General features: G+C 46.5%; 1 protein-coding gene across 3 annotated transcripts in view; it reads left to right on the top strand.

Annotated features, from left to right (window-relative positions):
• Positions 1-21,755, top strand: part of kynu (kynureninase) — an 81,542-nt gene that overhangs the window by 29,300 nt on the left and 30,487 nt on the right. Inside the window, exons 1-3 of one of the 3 annotated variants that reach the window (XM_060918809.1) lie at positions 11,601-11,863; positions 12,646-12,821; positions 14,086-14,206. In XM_060918809.1, coding sequence (XP_060774792.1) covers positions 11,700-11,863; positions 12,646-12,821; positions 14,086-14,206 — 461 coding nt within the window. In that variant the 5' untranslated portion in view covers positions 11,601-11,699. Of the gene's footprint in view, positions 1-603; positions 908-11,461; positions 11,864-12,645; positions 12,822-14,085; positions 14,207-21,755 lie in introns of those variants that run through there. The other 2 variants (XM_060918812.1, XM_060918810.1) reach the window with 2 other exon arrangements.

Genomic DNA, 21,755 nt, shown 5'->3' with positions numbered 1-21,755 from the left:
TATCTGCGCCCGTGGGCACGGTCACTGGAGAAGACACACAAACACAGGTTAATTCCCATCAGGTGCAGTGATTCTGCCACTTACCATACCTTCCCTGACTCCACCCTCCATTCACAGACTGACACTTGACCACGCCCCCGCTGCCACATACCCCCACCATCCGACTCAGGCCAGGGAGCCATCCGGCCTGCAGCTGACTCCCCCCCGACAGGAGAGGAAATCCTCCACGACCATCTGTGCCCCCGGTCTATGGACCACCTCGAACTTAAACGGCTGGAGTGCCAGATATCAACGGGTGATCCGCACATTGGCATCCTTCATGCGGTGGAGCCACTGCAGGGGCGCGTGGTCCGAACAGAGGGTGAAAGGGCGCCCCAGCAGCAGTGTTGTTTTCGTTAACGATGACGATGATGAAATGATTTTGTTAACGCACCTTTTTTTCATGACTAAAACGAGACAGTGACGAGCTAAATATAACTCTTTGATAACGAAAATATGACGAGGCGTATCTGTTGTTTTCGTTGACGAGACGAGACGAAAATGTTAGTGGGTTGGCTATAGGACTATCAAAATGCATGGCGTTTCCTCTGACGGCGCATGCAACCTGTCTGCCAAATGCTGAAAATATCAGCAATGCACTGCATCCTGTCCTTGTTTGGTCACGCCCACCACCAGGCATGTCTGGGCACAGTGGACCATGGCGGCGGCAACGCCAGCACAAGGGCTTGGTGGGCGGAAAAGACGTGATGATTTATGGACATACTTTATACATAATCCAGCAGAAAATAAAACAGAATGCCTTGTAGTGGGAGATAGAGGTACACGCTGTGGCTATCAACTATGTGGCAAGAATACGACCGACCTCAAGAGGCATCTAAAGGCTCACCATGCTGCTATTTCTGCGATGGTAAGTTAATGTTCCAAGAAGTCCTTAACAGATCATGTATACATTTGCTAGCTTTGGTTAATATCACTTAACAATCGGTCTGTGATGAATTTCCGATGAAGTTTTCCAAAACACTGTGACCTGGCGAAAATGAACGGGACCGCTAGCTTCATGCTAAAGTTGGCTTGGTTAAGCTAACTTAAATTCAATTAACATGCCGTGAGTAAAACTTGTCCTGCAGGGATTTTTGGTGGGACAGCAACTGAATGCTTTGTCATACGGTATATTGACCCATATTTGAGTTACTGTGAAACGTATGGGGGGAAATGTAGCTTTTCAGACCTGTTGCTGTGCCTTAATATGTCTAAATGAGCAGCAGCACACCTGGCTACTCTAACGCTAGCAGCATGTTTAGCCATCGTATTTACATTAACAGACAGCGTGGTCATCTTCTAGTTGTGTGTTCATCATGACATGTTCATGCTCTATCAGCGCATTGCGACATGTTAAACGGAGGCAGAAACACGGGTCTGTGAACAATGGAGCATGCACACCAGACAGCGTTTATGTAGACAGACATCCCAAGTCTCCCGGAAGTTCCAGGAGTCTCCCGCATATTGACAGTGGCTCCCTGATGCCTGCAAATTGGATAATATCTCCCGGAATCTAGAGCAAGCGAGCAAGAGCGTGCATGCGAAACATTAATGTCTGCATCGCGCATATGACGGACAGCGAGAGAGACTGCGTGTGTGCTTGTTCATGTAGCGCATGCTAGACAAAGAGCATCCTGATTGGTTTACAGACATCCAAACTCATTTCAGGGAGGTGTCGTGATGACACCCCCCCCGATGGGGAAAAAAGTCATGCGTCACGACACCTCCCTAAAATGAGTTTCTGCAGGTTGGGATGTCTGCAGTGTTGCCAGATTGGGCGGTTTTGAATTCTACTTTGCAAGCTTGGGCTGGTTGACAAAAATTGGGTGGGTTTGACGTTAGTTCGGCGGGTTTTTATCAGATGTTTATAAATATTTCGCACCAACGTTCTGTGTGAGAATGCAGCCAGAGACACTTATATAGCCTTAGAAGGACTTTGATGCAGCACATTCTATGTACTATCTACGTCCACTAGTCTACATCCAATCCAATCCATATTAAACACTTCTGTGACCCAATCAGAGATCGTGAGCATCAAGGGCGGGTGGTGCATAAGGGCGATTGGGCGACGCACTGCCAAAACGAAAAAAAAAGTTTTTTTTTTAAACAAACTTTCACCAGCGCTGCTCTAGGCTGTTTTAATCTGTCTCTGGGTATCATTGTCCAATCAGGGTGGTCTTGCTTCTAGAGTACCGCCCCTTTTGGGGCGATTTCAGTCACATTGAAAATCGCCCAAGAGTTCACTGATAGAGTCCCATGTTAATATATATATTTTTTTCTCCTAACTGACACTTCAATGCAATCTCTATGGGTTCTGGGTGGGCTTGCCCTAACGTGCTTTCGTCACTGCGAAGCGCGGCAAAGTTGCATTCGATCCGCTCAGTTTCTGAGGTGAGATGGATGTGGAAAGCAATTCAGTGCGGTTCTTAAAAGAAGTTCCATTTTGTCAGTGATCAAATCGAGCTTAATTGGCAACAAAACAAGCTGGACCCCCTCGACCAAATCTAAACATAAAACAAATTTTGACAAAGGGGGGGAAATCATATACTCGAGGTTTTACTTCAACATGGTACCAGCGCAAATCCTGGCTAGCTGGCTGCAAGGACGCCTCAGCGGTTTTCTGCTACCCCTGCTTACTTTCCCACCCTGGAGGTGGCGCCACGGACAACACTGCTTGGACGGTCACTGGAGTTTCGGACATGCATCATTTGTCAGAGAAAATAAAAAAAAAAAAACATGAGTCATCAAAGATTCACATGGGCAGCTGCCTGAAATTTTCGGCTTTTGGGAGAGTGAACATCGCTACACAGCTGGATGAGGGCTACAGGCTAGCAGTTCGCCGCCACAACGATGAGGTGAGCAAGAACAGGCACATATTAAACCAGCTCATCCAATGCGTGAAATTTTGTGGAGTGTTCGAGTTAGCTCTATGAGGCAAAGACAATGTAATAGCCTACCACTCTTCAATCCTCCCCCCCTTACTCTCACACACACACACACACACACACACACACACACACACACACACACACACACACACACACACACAGTCACAGAATCCGTTCACTTTTGATGTTTTCAATGTGCATTTTTATATTTGCCACACTTTGCTCTGAGAGTTAGCACTTTGGTAATATCCTTGGTAAATACCAGTAATTGCAAGATCTAAAGATCCACTCATCTATTTATTCAACTGCTATTGTTATGTTAGCCAACTATTTACACTGTTTTGTTACAGTAAGTGCACTTTCCTGTTGTCCTTAAGTTGCACAGTCTGTAAAATTCTTGCTGGTCATGGAGTTTGAAGTACAAAATCTATTTACAGAACATTCTGTAGAACAGTACTTTCAAGATTGGCAAATAAATATGTATTATTTTTTACAAATATGGCTTCCTTTCTTATTTAGTTGTTGGACATATATTTTATAAAGATATAATTCTTGGCTATTTCACATCATACAATATTGAAAAAATGTGAATAGTGAATAGGACGTAATTGGAATTGGTCATTGTGGAGCCAAACTATTCTTCGATTGTGAATGTTGTTTGCAACTTTACACCACAGCCTATTGAGGTATTTCACTCACGTGACCAAGTCATGTGATGCTGCCATTTTGGACGGCACGGCTCGAATCAGTTTGAATGCGAGGAAGGCGACAAACGAAAAACATAAAAGAAAAAGAAGCGAGATGCAGAAAACACCTTCACTATCCAGCGACGTAGGGCATTTACAGGGCGAGCAGAGGGAGAGGTATTTGCAAAAATTGAGGTTAGCAGGCTTAGAGAACGACGTTTACCTGCTTCCACCAGGATTGTTCACTGACGTACGGAAGTACACGAAGCCCTCGTCTTTACCTGACTTCGACCCACATGATCTGTATACCTAGGTCGTTAAAAACCCATCGCCATACACAGGTATTGATCTGAAAGCGTATAAGAGTTTGGATACCTACAAATATTTTGTGTCAGGCTGGGTAACATGCCTACATCAGCGGGTCGTCCCTGGAGCCGGTGGTCGCCATCTTATTACAGCTAAGGTTTGTTCACATTTTCATTTACTTTCGGTCCTCAGGATAAACAAAATGTTATTAAATGGCATTGAAATAACTTCTTAGTCTGTTGAGCCATGGCCCGTTATAAATTTGCTGTTACCAGGCAATGACTAAGAACTGTATTATTAGGGTCGGTGTAGTTGTAGCAGTGTATTAGCAACTAGCTGTTAGCACTAGCTAATGTCAACAACATCGTAGCTAGTATGTTACTGTAGCAATATTTACGTTCAGTCATTTGGATGACTGTTAAAACCTTTCAGTCTCAAGTTTTTCCTTTACTGGATTTACTAGTTTACTGAGCTAGCGCGCTCGGCCAAGCCGGGAGCCATCGCGCGCTCGGCGGCCGAGCCGGGAGCCATCGCGCGATCGGCGGCCGAGCCGGGAGCCATCGCGCGATCGGCGGCCGAGCCGGGAGCCATCGCGCGCTCGGCGGCCGAGCCGGGAGCCATCGCGCGCTCGCTCAGTAAACTAGTAAATCCAGTAAAGGAAAAACTTGAGACTGAAAGGTTTTAACAGTCATCCAAATGACTGAACGTAAATATTGCTACAGTAACATACTAGCTACTGTTGTTGACATTAGCTAGCTTGCCGTCCAAAATGGTGGACACCGGGGCGTCACGTGACCCTGTGACGTCAGGTGAAATACCTCAATAGCTTAGGTAGCTACAGGGAAAAGATTTCTGTAATGTGCTGCCATCTAGTGGGCAGAAGTGGCATGGACCTGTGATATGCAGAGAGAAAACAAAAGAGTCAATAATGTCTGGCTACCTATAATGTACCTGTTGAATGAGTCACCTTATGACATTATTGGATAATTTGCCCCATCTGAGAAAATTTTCAGGACCCGCCACTGGTGGGCATCACACGATACAGAGTGCAGTTAGTGAACGATGGCTAGTCAAGATGCCAAAGTGGGCAAAATACAAAAAAAAGTACAGAAAGGAGTGGGAATGCACTAAGAATGACGCAATCCACTCTCCATTTTCTCTTCTCATGTTACATTCAGCCATGCATCGTAGCCTAACTTTTTTTTAATTGAAGTACATAAAACAGGTACAATCTAACAAATCCACAAAAATCAGGATAAGAGATGAAGAAAATACATGGATGTAGACAAAAATAAATTAAGCAGAATAACTAGGCCTATAAAATTAATAAAACAAACAGGATAAATGAAAAGATAAATAAATAAAAGTCAAATAAAAAATAAATAACCTCAGCGATGCAGATGTTAGATATGCATCGTAGCCTAACATAGCCTACATAATATTATGCATGTGCGTCACCTACTGGTGCATGTAGGATTCAGAACACAGCAGATGATTACAAAGTTATAATCTGATTCAACCATACGGAGATGAGTACCAGACAGCAGATTTTTCACCTCCAGCACTGACGGTCTCATGTTGCCATTTAGAAGTTGTTTGCATTGTTGTTCGATTTACAAATAGTATACTGGTCTTTAGCTGCATATTTTTACTTTACAAGATAGGCATCAAGTACATTTTACATTTTGGGCGGTTTGAAGTGCATTTTGGCGGGTTTTGAACATATTTTGGGCTGGAAAACATCAGCAGTATCTGGCAACACTGGATGTCTGTGTAGAGAGCATACACACTAGACAGTGTTTATGTAGAGAGTATGTTATGCACAACCTGTCAACCTCGATTACAATTTCCTATCTCTGTATTGGCCTAATTTAATGTTTTAAAGTAATTATTTTTTGACTAAAATGAATGACTAAAACTGGATTAAAACCCTTTTAGTTTTCGTCGACTAAAACTAGACCAAAACTATCAAGGATAGAATTGACTAAAATGTGACTAAAACTAATAAGCATTTCATCCAAAAGACTAAGACTAAAATGAAATAAAAACATGGCTGCCAAAAACAACACTGCCCAGCAGGTAGTAGCGAAGGGTGAGGACCGCCCACTTGATGGCAAGGCATTCCTTTTCTATGCTGCTGTATTGGCCCTCGCGCACCGACAGCTTCCGGCTGATGTACAGCACTGGACGGTCTTCCCCTCCACCTCCTGGGACAGAACAGCCCCCAGCCCTCTTTTTGACGTGTCCGTCTGCAAAACAAAGGGGAGAGAAAAGTCAGGGGAGTGTAACAGTGGGCCCCCCACACAGTGCAGACTATACCTCAGAGAAAACCCGCTGGCATTGCTCCGTCCACTGGACCGGATCTGGTGCCCCCTTTTTAGTGAGATCAGTCAGCGGGCTGGTGACGTCCGAATAATTAGGTATAAACCTTTGATAGTAGCCAGCCAGCCCCAGGAACTGTCTCACCCCCTTTTTGGTCTTGGGCCTTGGGCAGGCCACAATCGCTGCTGTCTTATTAATTTGGGGACGCACCTGCCCATTGCCCAAGTGGAAGCCCAAATACAGTACTTCCACCCGTCCAATCGCACACTTCTTTGGGTCGGCATGCCCTATAAGAGGAGAGGGAGAGCAGAGGAAGGGAGCTCTCTCCCCAACCAGAATGCTTGTGTGTGTGCGTGCGCGCGTGTGACTGGGAGAGTGGAAAGTAACAGCTGAAAAGCTAAAATAAAAGAGTTTATGAGAACTCAGTTCTGGCCTGCCGTGCTTCTGTGCTCCACCCACCTTAAACTATTGCAATAGTAGTGCCGAAAGCCTGGACCAGAGTACAGAAGAGAACAGCCTCATGGAGTCCTCCCCCTTCAAGGACCTGGTCCATGCCCTTGCCATGGCCCAACAGAGCCAGCACCAGGTGCTGGTCACCCTCCGGAAGGAGCAGGAGCAAAGGTTTGAGGCCCTGGTGCTGGCGCAGCAGGAAGATCGCCAGGCGTTCCGGTACCTACTCGCACTGGCAGGGTCCACCACCTCCACCGCCGCGGACCCTTCCCACCTCACCCTCACGAAGATGGACCTGCACGACGACCCCGAGGCCTTCCTCGCTTTCTTTGAGCAGGCAGCAGAGGCATGGGGCTGGCCGGTGGAACAGCGCGCAGCGCGCCTCCTCCCCCTGCTAACAGGCGAAGCGCAGCTTGCCACGCTACAGCTCCCCGCTGACAGCCAGCTGGTCTATGCTGACCTCTGCAGGGCCGTCCTCCAGCATGTGGGGTGCACCCCGGAGCAACAAAGGCAGCGCTTCCGCGCACTGTGCCTAGTACTAGAGGAGGTCGGCCAGCCGTTTGCGTTTGGCCAGCAACTCTGGGATGCCTGCCGGCGGTGGCTGAGGGCTGACAACCGCGATGCCGAGGGAATCATCGACCTGGTGGCGCTGGAACAATTCATCGCCCGACTTCCTGAAGGAACAGCAAAGTGGGTCCAGTGCCATCGCCTGGCGTCGTGGGATCAGGCCATTGAGCTGGTGGAGGACCATTTGGTGGCTGTTCCGACGGCAGGACAGCATGTCTCCTCCCCTCTCCTCTCTCTCTCTCCCCCTCCCCTTCTGTTCCTCGTCCTCACCCCATTCCCCCACCGCGGAGGCGGGGGCCGGCTCCACCCCAGCCGGCCCGCCGCACCCGCGGTGCCTTACTGTTTCCCACTTCCGTGTCTGTCTCCCCCCCTCCCCCCCTCAGGTGAGTGAGCTCCAGAACACCGGTGCAGAGAGAGAGCCTGGGCCGGTTTGCTGGCGCAGCGGGGAGCCGGGGCACCTCCAGCATCAGTGCTCGGCGATGGAGGTGGGCGCAGTGGTCTGGATCCCTGATGCGCCATGGACCACCCTCGATCAGGCCAGAGCATATCACATACCGGTGAGTATCCAAGGGGATACGTATCAGGCTTTGGTGGACTCCGGCTGTAATCAGACCTCAATCCACCAAGACCTGGTGTAAGACGAGGCATTGGGGAGAACACAACTGGTGAAGGTGTTGTGTGTGCACGGGGATGTTCAGAACTACCCTTTAGTGTCGGTCCACATTCTATTTTGAGGGGAGAAATTTAAAGTAAAGGCGGCGGTTAACCCTCGCCTTACCCACTCGATAATTTTGGGGACTGATTGGCCGGGATTTGGGGAATTAATGACTCATTTAGTGAAGAGTGAGGCCTGCCATAGTTTAGTGGGGGGAGATCCTGGTGTGGCATTGGCGGGAGCAGCTGTCACAGAGCCGTCTATGTCATCTCTGCGTCAGAGTGAGGAGCAGCAGGCTCCTCCTCCCTCTTGTGGGGAATCCCTCGCGGATTTCCCGTTAGAGCAGTCGCAAGACGAGACTCTGCGGCATGTGTTTGACCAAGTGAGAATAAATGATGGTCAAATGCTCCAGCCAAACGCCACCCCGTCCTTCCCCTATTTTTCCATTATTAAAGGTGGGGTACGAGATTTTGGAATAACGGTTCCCGCAAGCCATATTTTGAAAAGAAACAAGCCCGCCCTCACCATGCTCCCACCCCCCGCGTCTCGTTAAGTTAGAGTGTAGAGAACTTGGAAAAATAGCTCAAACTTTCTCATTTAAACTGTTTTCAGCCCCAATTTTCACTCCACACACATAATTTTCTCAAAAGTAGTAGCCACACTTGTCCTGATTCACACAATGTGTCTACCTACATGATAGGACTTGCAGTTTTTGAATGAGAAGCCTGAAAGTGAGGAGAGCACAGCCGCCCAGCCCCATAGACTGCCATTATAAACTTGGCAGAAAAGTCACTCGTCTTTAACTCGCTCTAGTGACCTCATTTTTTACAATACAGACAAAAAACATTACATCAGTATGTTCAGGAGATCCTTGTGGCGCTCACTGTGAAAGAATTTTGTGAATATCTCCTTCCGTTTTCATGTAAATCCCCGTTGTTTGGAGGGACCTTTTTCTGTGCATTTCTGTCTCTCCCTGCTGAGCGCGGGTTGTGGGAGGGGCTGCTCGCTCTCTCACACACACACACACACACACACACACACACACACACACACACACACAGAAGGGCCGGGCTGCTCGTAGGCTTCAGTCTGATTGACGTGTCAGTATCCAATCATTTTGAGGTGGTACCTCGATATGATTGGATGGCGTTTTTCCTTTATTTTACACTGTAGACTGGATTAAAATATTTCGTTTTTGGGTCAAACCTTCTATTGTACTGCTTGCAACATGGGTGTGAGGAGCTTTTCAAGCAATATGGTAAAAAATACTCCTGAAAAAAATCTCATACCCCACCTTTAAGGATAGATTATACTGAGTGACACAGGACACTCAGACTAAAGAACCGATAACTCAGCTTTTGATCCCAAAGAGGCACCGGGAATTTGTATTCCAGGTGGCTCACTTTAATCCCATGGCTGGACACTTGGGGCAGGATAAGACACTAGCCCGAATAATGGCCCGGTTCTATTGGCCAGGGATTTGTGGCGATGTCCGTAGGTGGTGTACGGTGGTGCCGCAAATGCCAATTAGTAAATCCAGTGGCCATTCCAAAAGCGCCTTTGCGCCCTCTGCCATTAATCGAGACCCCGTTTGAAAGAATTGGGATGGATCTCTCCAGGCCACTAGATCGGTCAACACGAGGATATCGCTTTATTTTAGTTCTGGTGGACTATGCAACATGATATCCAGAAGCAGTGCCTCTTCGCAATATCTCAGCACGTAGTATTGCAGAAGCACTCTTCCGCGTCATCTCCCGAGTCAGAATCCCCAAAGAGATTCTGACTGATCAAGGCACTGCATTTATGTCACGCACACTGCGCGAACTGTATGGGTTACTCGGAATTAAGCCTATCCGCACCAGCATTTATCACCCACAAACGGATGGCCGAGTTGAACGATTTAATCGCACCCTCAAAACGTTAATTAAGAAATTTGTAAGAGAGGACGCACGCAACTGGGATAAATGGCTCGAGCCCCTGTTATTCGCAGTGCGAGAGGTCCCACAAGCCTCCACGGGGTTCTCCCCGTTCGAATTATTATATGGGCGTAAGCTGCGTGGCATTCTAGATGTTCTGCGGGAAAATTGGGAGGAGGGACCTTCAACAAGCAAAAACGAAATTCAATACGTTATCGACCTGTGCGCCAAACTCCACACCCTCACACACCTAACCCAGGAGAATTTGCAGCAGGCCCAAGAATGGCAAATCTGCCTGTACGACAGGGGCATGCGCCTTAAGGAGTTCACACCAAGAGATAAAGTACTCGTGTTGTTGCCCACGTTGAGCACCAAATTGATCGCTAAGTGACAAGGACCCTTTGAGGTCACACGGCGAGTCAGGGATGTCGACTATGAGGTGAGGCGAATGGACGGGGTGGGGAGTTACAGATTTACCACCTCAATCTGCTAAAACTTTGGAACGAGGAGGTCCCCGTGTCGTTGGTTCCAGAGAAGGCAGAGCTGGGGCTGGAGGTTCAAAAGGGAACATTGACATCACCTACCACTCCGGTCCCCTGTGGAGACCACCTCTCCCCAACCCAACTCACGGAGGTTGCCCAGTTGCAGACAGAATTTTCTGACATGTTCTTGCCCCTGCCCTGCCACACCCGCCTCATAGAACACCACATAGAGACGCTCCCGGGGGTGGTAGTGCGCAGCCGCCCTTACAGGCTGCCCGAACACAAGAAAAAGGTGGTTTGGGAAGAACTCGAGGTCATGCTTGACATGGGCATCGTCGAGGAGTCCCACAGTGACTGGAGCAGCCCGGTGGTCTTGGTTCCCAAAGCCAATGGGTTGGTCCGGTTCTGTGTGGACTATAGAAAAGTCAACGCGGTGTCTAAATTTGATGTGTACCTAATGCCTTGTATTGATGAGTTGCTTGATCGACTAGGCACGGCTCATTTTTATTCGACACTGGATTTGACAAAGGGATATTGGCAGATCCCCTTGACTCCATTATCCCAAGAGAAAACGACCTTTTCCACACCGTTTGGCTTACACCCGTTTGTCACACTTCCTTTTGGGCTGTTTGGGGTGCCCGCTATGTTCCAGCAGCTTATGGATAGGGTCCTCCACCCCCACAACGCCTACGCGGCCACATACTTGGACAACATCATTATTTATAGTAATGATTGGCCACGACACCTACAACATCTAAGGGCCGTCCTTAGGTCGCTGAGGCGAGCAGGTCTCACAGCCAACCCGAAGAAGTGTGCGATTGGGTGGGTGGAAGTACTGTATCTGGGCTTCCACTTGGGCAATGGGCAGGTGCGTCCCCAAATTAATAAGACAGCAGCGATTGCGGCCTGCCTGAGGCCCAAGACCAAAAAGGGGGTGAGACAGTTCCTGGGGCTGGCTGGCTACTATCGTAGGTTTATACCTAATTATTCAGATGTCACCAGCCCACTGACTGATCTCACTAAAAAGGGGGCACCAGATCCAGTCCAGCGGACTGAGCAATACCAGCGGGCTGTCTCTGAGGTAAAGGCTGCACTGTGTGGGGGGCCACTGTTACACTCCCCTGACTTTTCTCTCCCCTTTGTTTTGCAGACGGACACGTCGGACAGAGGGCTGGGGGCTGTTCTGTCCCAGGAGGTGGAGGGGGAGGATCGTCCAGTGTTGTACATCAGCCGGAAGTTGTCGGTGTGTGAGGGCCGGTACCACACCATAGAAAAGGAGTGCCTCGCCATCAAGTGGGTGGTCCTCACCCTCTGCTTCTACCTGCTGGGATGCCCTTTCACCCTCTGTTCGGACCACGCGCCCCTCCAGTGGCTCCACCACATGAAGGATGCCAACGCGCGGATCACCAGTTGGTATCTGGCACTCCAGCCATTTAAGTTCAAGGTGGTCCACAGGCCAGGGGCACAGATGGTCATGGCAGATTTCCTCTCCCATCAAGGGGGGGAGGGGGAGTCAGCTGCAGGCCGGATGGCTCCTTGGCCGTCCGGGAAGGTAAGTGGCAGAATCACTGCACCTGATGTGAGTTAACCTGTTTGTGTGTCTTCCCCAGTGACTGCGCCCTATAAAAGGAGAGAGAGCAGAGAAAGGGAGCTCTCTCCCCAACCAGAACGCTTGTGTGTGTGCGCATGCGTGTGACTGGGAGAGTGTTAAGTGAAAGCTAAAAAGCTAAAATAAAGAGTTTGAGAGAACTCAGTTCTGGCCTGCCGTGCTTCCGTGCTCCACCCACCTGCTCAGATTCTTACAGTTGTGTACTGTATATTACATACATGGCCCATGTTTTTAACTTGTATCGATGACTTGCAACCCCATGATCAAAATGTGCTACGTCATGAGCGTCCGCCAAAGCAACTAGGATGGCAGCCACTGAAAGAGTGTCTGTAAACAATGCTGAATTTTCTCAGTATTATCACAATTTGAACTATTGAGCAAAGATTTGATACAAAGAGAATATAGATATGTGTGGTTTTGACCCATATTATTTAAAAAAAGTCAGAGTTTTCTGAAGATAAGATGCTTCTACCGACTATCGAGTACAAATACAGGTCATTTCATCCAATGACCATTTCGTCCAACAGTTAAGAAATTTTGTCCGATTGTTTATTCTTAGTGTTCTAAGAAAACAATGATAATGAGTTTGGCTAAACTGATCAAAGTTTCCAAAGTCTCCTGCTTGCAGACTTTTCACTCTTTGGCTAAGAAAACCCGTTTGCGTTTTATTTTTGACAGAACTATTCCTTTAGAAAAGAAAACTAAAAGGAGTTCATTGTCTGTAGGTTATCCATGGATGCTTTGGCAGCAGGCTCTCCACAGGAAGTTATTGAGAGGGTGTCCAAGCAGCTGGACTGCAGCACTACTTCACGTGATGTGGCTGAATACTTTGACCAACATGACAAGCTGCGGGATTTGCGTCAGGAGTTCCTGGTTCCCAAAGTAGCCGATCTTCCTCCATGTAAATTCTCCAAAGCAATTCTAATTATAAACTCATTTCATCTCATCTCTAGCCGCAGTCCAAAGACATTCACAGTCCAAAGACATGCAGGTTAGGTTAACTGGTGACTCTAAATTGACCGTAGGTGTGAATGTGAGTGTAATTATGAACTAAGAGTGTAAATTCATGCTACCTGCCATTGTTTGTCACAGGAGTGGTCTCTTAAGGGTTTGGCTTTTTTGTGTGACTGTTGCAAGCAGCTTGTAATGCTGTTGTCATCCGTCTGAGCACTTCTGTGCCGCGCTTCTTCTCCTGCAGTTTTTGAGATCTTGACCCCAAGCCAATTTAAACTTGTCTGTTCTGTGCCTGAATAGTGTGTTTGTATACAGATTTTGGAAAGATGCATTTGTTCTTTCATCTTCCTGTCAGTTATTTTCCCCATTGTAATCAGCTATGGGCGGCATGGTGGTGTCATGGTTAGCATTGTCGCCTCACAGCGAGAAGATTCTGGGTTCGAACCCAGTGGCCAACGAGGGCCTTTCTGTGTTGAGTTTACATGTTCTCCCCGTGTCTGTGTGGGTTTCCTCCGGGTGCTCCGGTTTCCCCCACAGTCCAAAGACATGCAGGTTAGGTTAACTGGTGACTCTAAATTGACCGTAGGTGTGAATGTGAGTGTGAATGGTTGTCTGTGTCTATGTGTCAGCCCTGTGATGACCTGGCAACTTGTCCAGGGTGTACCCCGCCTTTCGCCCGTAGTCAGCTGGGATAGGCTCCAGCTTGCCTGCGACCCTGTACAGGATAAGTGGTTATGGCTAATGGATGGATGGAATCAGGTATGACTTGCACTTGTCTTTTTCATTCATCCAATTGCCGGCAATGCATTTTTTTCCTCATTGAAATGAATGGAGTTTTGGAATCAAAGTCATCCTGTTCGATCACTATTCATCAGAGAACCACCAAACTTCATTTCAAATCTCAGACCAACACACACACACATTTTCTTGCAGAAATGCATGTCTAGTTTTTATTATATTCCTATAACAGAATACCATGTTGTGTAATATTCCTGAATTAAAAGTATACAATATTCAGTTCATAAGAGATGCACCCTTGAGGGTACTATTCCAGTGATGAACAATCGTACCCCCCCCCCCCCCCCCCCAAAAAAAAAAAAAAAAAAGTTGGTATAATTCTCTACATAATAAAGTATTGGCCTCATGAATGAAAGCATTTTGTTTTTAAATGAAGAAGTCAAGTTTTACGCTGAATGTCTTGTTTCTCACAGCTGACCTGACTCTTGTGGATGGTTCAGAAGATTGCATTTACTTTGTAGGCAACTCTCTCGGATTACAGCCCAAAAATACCAAAAAGTACATTGATGAGGAGTTGGAGAAATGGGCCAAAACGTAAGCCATGTACCCATTTGGAATGTTTTTGGATATTTCAGTATTAAATTATAATCATGTTTAAAGCTAGCTGGCCTTTTGATTTCATAAAATCGGCAAAATTTATTTCCCTCTGAAATTTGGTCATTGTGATATATGTTTATTTCTGTAATATGTCACAAAATATCAGGCCATTCTGTTCTGTGGCTGGGAAGTTATTTAATTTGAGAGGCTTACCGAGCAAATTACGTGCATGAAATCATCAAGCAGACAGAGGACGTCTGTGTGCGCAGGCACAGGTTTACCTTTGAGCGTGCATTGACAGTTCCATCATTCTGTCGCTAAACGAACAGCTGATCACACCGAGGTGCTCGCTGAGCGCCGATATTTATTAGTTTGGTCCTGCGTTTCCTTTCCTTCGTAGATAACATAACGTCTTTTCTTCTCACTTTCCGTTACTGTAGTCGATGTTATGGCAGCAGATCCAATATCTGTGTCATTCGGCTGAGCACTTGAAAAGAATGGACGCGAGCAAGCTGGGTTCTTAATAAACCAAAAAATCTTTATCTAATAAAAATTGTTAACAAAAAGGTCTTCAAATACAATTTCCTTATTATAGAGTTACACAGCAAGCGCGGTCAAAAAACTATATACATCCGTGCTCGGCTAGAATCCTTCTGACCCTTTTCACCATGGTTTCAGTTCTGAAGATGCGTCTTCCTTTACGCACGCAATCAAATTAAAAGTCCCAAATCTAAATGACTATTAAATTACTCTTAACTTACAGTAAACTTATCTTTCGTGAAATAAATAACTAGAAATTACAAAATACTAAATATATGAATTCTAATATTCTTTTAAATTATATTCCTAAATATTCTCATGGCTCTAACACTCCGGCCCCTAATTGTATAGGCAGGATGCATAACAATTACAAACTACAAATAGAGCCATATATCTATCAATTCCACATTTCCTGTACTGAAAATGTCAATTACTCGATCAATCAAACTTCATATTATAAAGCCCATCAGCCGCCGGTCTTCCTGGACTCATTCAGCTTCCTGCAAAAGACAAAGCTTGTTAGTTGGCCTATCTAATGAGCTGGACTTGGTTTGAACTTGAACTCTTTGGACGGCTCCTCTTGAGTCTGGGTAAGTCTGCCGGATTCTTCCAGTCAGCCAGGTATTCCTTGGGGTGGAACTCTCCACGATGAGCACAAGGTCTCCTGGAGTGAAGTTTCTCTTCTTGGTATGCCACTTCTGTCGCTCCTGAAGCAACGGGAGGTATTCCTGGGTCCACCTTGACCAAAATAAGTTGGCCATGTATTGTACTTGACACCATCTTCTACGGGAGTAGACATCATCCCTGTTGAACACACTTGGCAGAAGGGCTGGTTGTCTCTTCAATAGCAGAAGATGATTTGGTGTCAAAACCTCTACGTTGCTAGGATCATCAGAGGCAGCAGTCAAGGGACGGTCATTGATAATTGCTTCAACTTCGCATAGCAGAGTGTGAAGGCCATCATCATCTAACACCTGCTGTCTCAACATAGAATTCAACACCTTTCTGACTGTGCGAATCTGTCACTCCCACACTTTGGTGGGAGGCAGTTGGTGTGTTAAAAATCCAGGTAATACCTTTCTGCATCAGGTTATCTCTGATTTGAGAGTGATCAAGCTCTTCTAGAGCCTCTCTGTGTTCTGGCTCGGCACCTATAAAATTTGCGCCATTATCAGAGCGCATAGTAGTCACTTGACCCCTTCTACTGATAAATCGTCTGATGGTGTTGATACAGGATGAGGTATCTAAAGAGTAAGCCACCTCTATGTGGACTGCTCTAAGAGCGAGGCATGTGAACAGGACGCCATAGCGTTTTACCATACTGCATGCCCTTCTGACCTCAAACGGTCCAAAATAGTCCACGCCCACATGCGTAAAGGGAGGCTGGTCTGGGAGTACACGTTCCTCAAGTAAGTCTGCCATCTTCTGTTCTGCTGGCCTGGCGTGCAGTTTTCTGCATGCAATGCATTGGGACATCACTGTCCGGGTCGCTCTGTTCAGTCCTGGAATCCAGTAACGCTGCCTGACCTTTGCAATTAGCTGACTTCTTCCACAGTGACCATTCTGATGGTGGATGTGCCGTAGAATCAGCTTTGCAATATGATGATCCTTGTGTAGCACAGCAGGGTTTCTAGATTCCTCCGGCATGGCAGACTTGTTCAACCGGCCACCCACTCTGATGACACCATCCAGCAGAACAGGATCCAATCTGTAGAGCGGACTAGACTTCATAACTTGAGAATTCTGTTGGAGTGAGGCCAACTCCTCTGGAAACATCTCCCTTTGACTGAGGCGTATCAGCACAATTTCTGCATTCTCCAAATCCTGCACTGATAAAGCTTTCTTGTCCACTGACTGTCTCAATTTCCTCCTTTCTTCTTCCACCTGTAGGTCTTGCTTTCTTTTAACTGTTTCTTTTACAGCAACAATAGCCACACATTCCTTTCTCTTCTTAGCGAAGTAGTGGAGCAAGTCTTTCAAGCGCAGCATCCATGCAACAGCCTTTTTCAGTCTATGCCAGTCCGAGTAGTATTCCACCAACGTTGTCAGGCCTGTGCCTTTGGTTGTGCTGACGAGACTGACCAGGGTTGATTTGACTTCACTGTCATCCTCCACAGTGCTGAGTATGTCAGGTCTTGTAGGCCACTTACTTTCACTCTGACAAAGGAACTGTGGTCCATGAATCCAATGGTCGTTGTTGATGACTGAGGTAAACCTAATTCCTCTTGAAGCTACATCTGCGGGATTGAGTGAACTATTCACATATCTCCACTGTGATGGTGAAGTAGGTTCTCGAATGAACATAACTCGATTGGCCACAAAGGTCTTGAAGCGTGACGCATCATTTTCTATGTACTTAAGTACAGTGAGGCTGTCTGTCCAGAAAATAGACTCTTCAAGTGTGGTCTCCATTTCCTGTCTCAACAGCTTGTCCACCTTCACTGCTATGACTGCGGCAGTCAGTTCCATTCTAGGGACTGTTACTTTCTTAAGAGGTGCCACCCTGGATTTCACCATAAGCAATGAGCAGACCTTCTGTCCATCCTCACTGGTAAGCACAGTGTATGAAGCCGTGCCATAACCGCTCTCACTTGCATCTGAGAAGTCGTGTATCTGAGCCTTGAGAGTGGGACCAAAATCAGCTGGCTTGATACATCTGTCCACATGAAAGTTAGATAGCTCCTGCAGCTCAGAAAGCCACTGGTGCCACCTTCGCGATTGCTTCCCACCAATCTCCTCATCCCAGCTCAACTTCTGTTGGCAAAGCTCTCTCAAAATCAGCTTGGCTGGGAGGGTGCATGGAGCAACTAGACCAAGAGGGTCATAGACTGAACTGACTATTGAGAGTATCCCTCTTCTTGTGGTTGGTCTCTCTGGCACGTTAACTCTGAACAAGAAGGTGTCTGCATCCGTACACCAATGAACCCCTAAGGCTCTTTCTGTTGGCAGGGTGTCTTTGCTGAGGTCAAGGTCTTTCACCTCTGCGGCTCTCTCATTGGCTGGGATGCATGACAGAACTCGTCTGCTATTGCTAACCCATTTTGTGAGGTTAAATCCACCACTTAAGCATAAAGCCTTCAGAGACTGTGCAAGTGCTATGGCCTGCTCTTCAGAGGCCACCGAGGTTAAACAGTCGTCCATGTAAAAATTCCTCTCAACTGTTTTCACAGCTTCAGCTGAGGTGTTGTTTCTTCCATCTTCTGCTGTCTTTCTCAATGCAAAACAAGCACAGCTTGGGGAAGAAGTAGCCCCAAAAATGTGTACAGTCATTCTGTACTGCTCCAGAGGTCCACTCAAGTTTCCATCTGACCACCAGAAGAAATGCAGGAAGTCAGAGTCCTTGGGTGGGACCCTGACCTGGTAAAACATTGCCTCTATATCGGCCATCATCGCAACTGACTCCTCTCGAAACCTTGTCAACACGCCAATCAAGGTACTCATGAGATCAGGCCCTTGGAGTAATTGGTTGTTCAAGGAGACCCCTTGATACGTAGGCATGCAGTCGAAGACGACTCTAATTTTCTTCTTTTTGGGGTGGTACACCCCATGGTGTGGGATGTACCAGACCTCTCCTTCTTTGCCCTCATGATCTTCTGCAGGTACCTTTTCCGCATAGCCCTTAGCTACGATCTCATCCATGAAGCGCTTGTAGTCGGTGCAAAACTCTGGGTTCCTGTTGAGCTTCCTCTTGAGGTTGATGGCTCTTTGTTCTGCATGACTGTGATTACTTGGTATCTTCACAGATCTGTCCTTAAAAGGAAGACTGATAGAGTAATGCCCATCAATGAGCTGGCAAGACTGTTCCACTTCTTTCATGAACCATCTATCCTCCTGCGACATCTCTGTTCTGTCTTCACAGATGCGCTCTGAGAAGTCAGCACTGAATTGCTGGATTAACAGCTTTTCAATGTTTGCCACAGATATTCTGTTTGCAGTAACGCTCTGCAATCCTTCCTCTGTGTCTCGAAGGTGATCTCATTTGATCGGACCATTGACAATCCAACCAATTGCTGTTCTTACGGCGTATGGACCATCATCTTGGCTATTGATGACTTGCCATGGCTCTATGGCCTTGTAAGCATTAGCGCCAATCAAGAGACTAATCTCGGCTTTAATACTTGGAAGGCGTACCTCCTCCAGGTAGGACCACCTCTGGATGTCTTTCTGATGAGGTATGTCCTCTCTTTTCACAGGAATTTCAGGCTGTGTAAACACTGAAGGTAAGTCGATGTACTTGTTTTCCTCAAGTCCACAAATTTCCAGGTCTGACAGGATATGGCTATGGACAAGCTTCTCCTGTCCCATAGTTCGGAGCAAGATCTCCGTCTTCCTGCCTCTAAGGTTCAGCGTTGACATTACTGCCTCTGTACAAAAAGTCACTGAACTGCCTGGATCAATGAAGGCATAGGTCTCCATTGTCTTCATACCCTTCTTGGACTTCAGTCATACCGGAACTATGGCCAAAATGCCCTGACTGCTTCCAGCCCCAGTGTACCCACAGGTTTCCTGTTCTACAGCACTCGTGGACTGTGACTCAGATGTGCTGTTCTTGTTGTTCTTGGTTGTTGCCGTTTCATCCTTGTGCACAACATGTAGAACACTTGGATGTTTCTTTGAACATATCTGGCAAGACAACTTCCTGGTGCAATCCTTGCTCAAGTGGCCTGGCACTAGGCATCCAAAACAGAGTCCTTTAGACTTCAAGAACTCAATCTTGTCTGTGTGAGCCTGCTTCTTGAACTTTTCACAGTTTTCCATCACGTGGTTCTTTTCACAGAACACACACGTCTCCGTCTTGAGTTTGCTCTGTTCTGGTTTTGCACTCTGGTTTGACTGTACTTATCTCTGTTTCTGTGTGTCGATGCTTGTAACAAAACTGCTACTCTTTGTGGTGTTTCCTTTGGCTCTCTTAACAGATGTGCCTTTTTCTTTTTGTCCGGCTGCGACACTGGTTCCTTGAAGATTGCCAAATAAAGGATGTACTGTATAACAATTTTGGCTTGTCTGTCTATGAAACTCACTAAGTCTCCAAACCTTGGTCTTTTTCCTTTGTATTCCATCATTTCATAAGCCACTTGTCTCCACTTCTCCCTCAACTTGTAAGGCAGTTTTGACAGTATAGCTCTCATGTTCGTCGGGTTATCCATTTCTTCCATGTAGTCAACATCCTTCATGGTGTTTTTGCAGCCAATCAAAAAGAGAGCATATTCATTCAAGCCCTTTGCATCATCTGTCTTAATCTGTTGCCACTTCAAAGCTTTCTCAATGTATGCCATTGCTATCTTCAGCTCGTCTCCATATTGCTGATCAAGTAATAGCCTAGCTTCTTTGTAGCCCTTCTCTGGAGTCATGTGTTCACAGCTTCTCACTAGATCTTGCGGCTCTCCACTTGTATATTGTTCCAGAAAAAAGAGTTTGTCTCTAGCATTCTGTGTCTTACTGTCAATAGCATTATCAAACGCTCTGAGAAAAGATCTGTATGTGAGCGGATCACCAGAGAAGACAGGAATGTCCCTTTTGGGTAACAGAGACAGATCCTGCTGCTTAACCAACAGCTCTGTTATCATGTTTTGACGTTGCATCACTTCATAAATTCTGTCACTTGAAGTCATGAGCTCCTGAGGCTTGTCAGTTGAGGCTCCGGCTGTAGGTACATGGTGACAGGAAGGTGCAGGAGGTGCACGTTTCACATCTCTTGCAGTAATGTCAGGAATATTATCTTCCTCCTCTTCCTCACCAGCTATTGCCATGGCATGAGTTTCAGACACAGGTGGACTTCTAAGAACATGTGCAACGGATCCAGTCAGAGAAATATTCGACCATTGTGCGCGGCTGCGTACATCTGCACTTGGCAACCTGGCTGTTACATAGTCATTCATGGCCTCACGAGGGCTTTCATGATCCACAAATACTTTCAGCTTAGCTGTAGAGGCTGCTATTGCAGTTTCCAACTCTAACTGCTCCATCTCTGCTTTTAAATGCGCCTCTTGTAGCTGTATGGCTTTCTTCTTTTTCAGTGACTCTGCTTGGGCTAAAAGCGCTGCTCGTTTTGCTTCCTCTTTCACGCGCACCACAGAGCTAGTACAAGATGCAACTGAAGACGACCTATTCGAACCAGCTTCACTCTTGTTGCTTCGGTTGCGCTGTGAAACCACTGAGACACTGTCATCTGGTGAAATACCATCATCCATTTCTTTGCTCCTTTGTTCCTTAATCCATCTTTCTGTGTCTAGGACAAATTCCCTAATGGCAGTTGCCCTTGGCTCATACCAGGTTAACTGATTTGAAGTTGCTTCATCAGTTGGTAACATCTGCACAACACTCTCATTGAGCATGGTTAACTCTTCATACAGCGTTACAAAGTGTGGCAGTATTTCTGATTCAACTCTTCTAACATGCTCTTCATTATTTTTCATGTTGTCTATTTCTTTCATCTTGGCTGTAATCTGGGCCATTCTCGTTTTTCTGTGACTAAGACTACGTTCAGACTGCACCCTGAAACGACCCATATCCGATTTTTTTGCCCATATGCGACCTGTATCCGATTTGTTATTGACAATCTGAACGACACAGATCCGATTTTTTTCACATGCGACCCAGGCCGCTTGGATATGTGGTCCTAATTCCGATGCATATCTGATATTTTCACATGCGACTGCAGTCTGACCGGACAGGTCGCATTCATGCGACCTACACGTCATCAACAAGAGACAAACGTCACTATTCTGCGTTGGCTAATCCCACCTCTTTGGTGGAAAACAACAACATTTGTACAGTTTTCAGAATTTAAATAGACTTTTATAGAATTGATCAAGCTAATGGTGGATTTGGTAGGGACCTGGATGTTGATCTGTTAGCCTGATTAAATAAAACAGTTTCTATAACTGATTTATAACTTAAACCATCCTGTATTACAAGATTACAAGATTGTTCTGGAAATTTCCAGTAATTTGACACCTTCGGTCTCATTACTCTGCTGCCCACAATCAGATTATTGTGTGAGTTC

Source organism: Neoarius graeffei, chromosome 4 (genome assembly GCF_027579695.1).
Source record: "Neoarius graeffei isolate fNeoGra1 chromosome 4, fNeoGra1.pri, whole genome shotgun sequence".
Taxonomy (NCBI): Eukaryota; Metazoa; Chordata; class Actinopteri; order Siluriformes; family Ariidae; genus Neoarius; species Neoarius graeffei.
The sequence above is the reverse complement of the archived record's forward strand: the minus strand, read 5'-3'. Positions and strand labels throughout refer to the sequence as shown.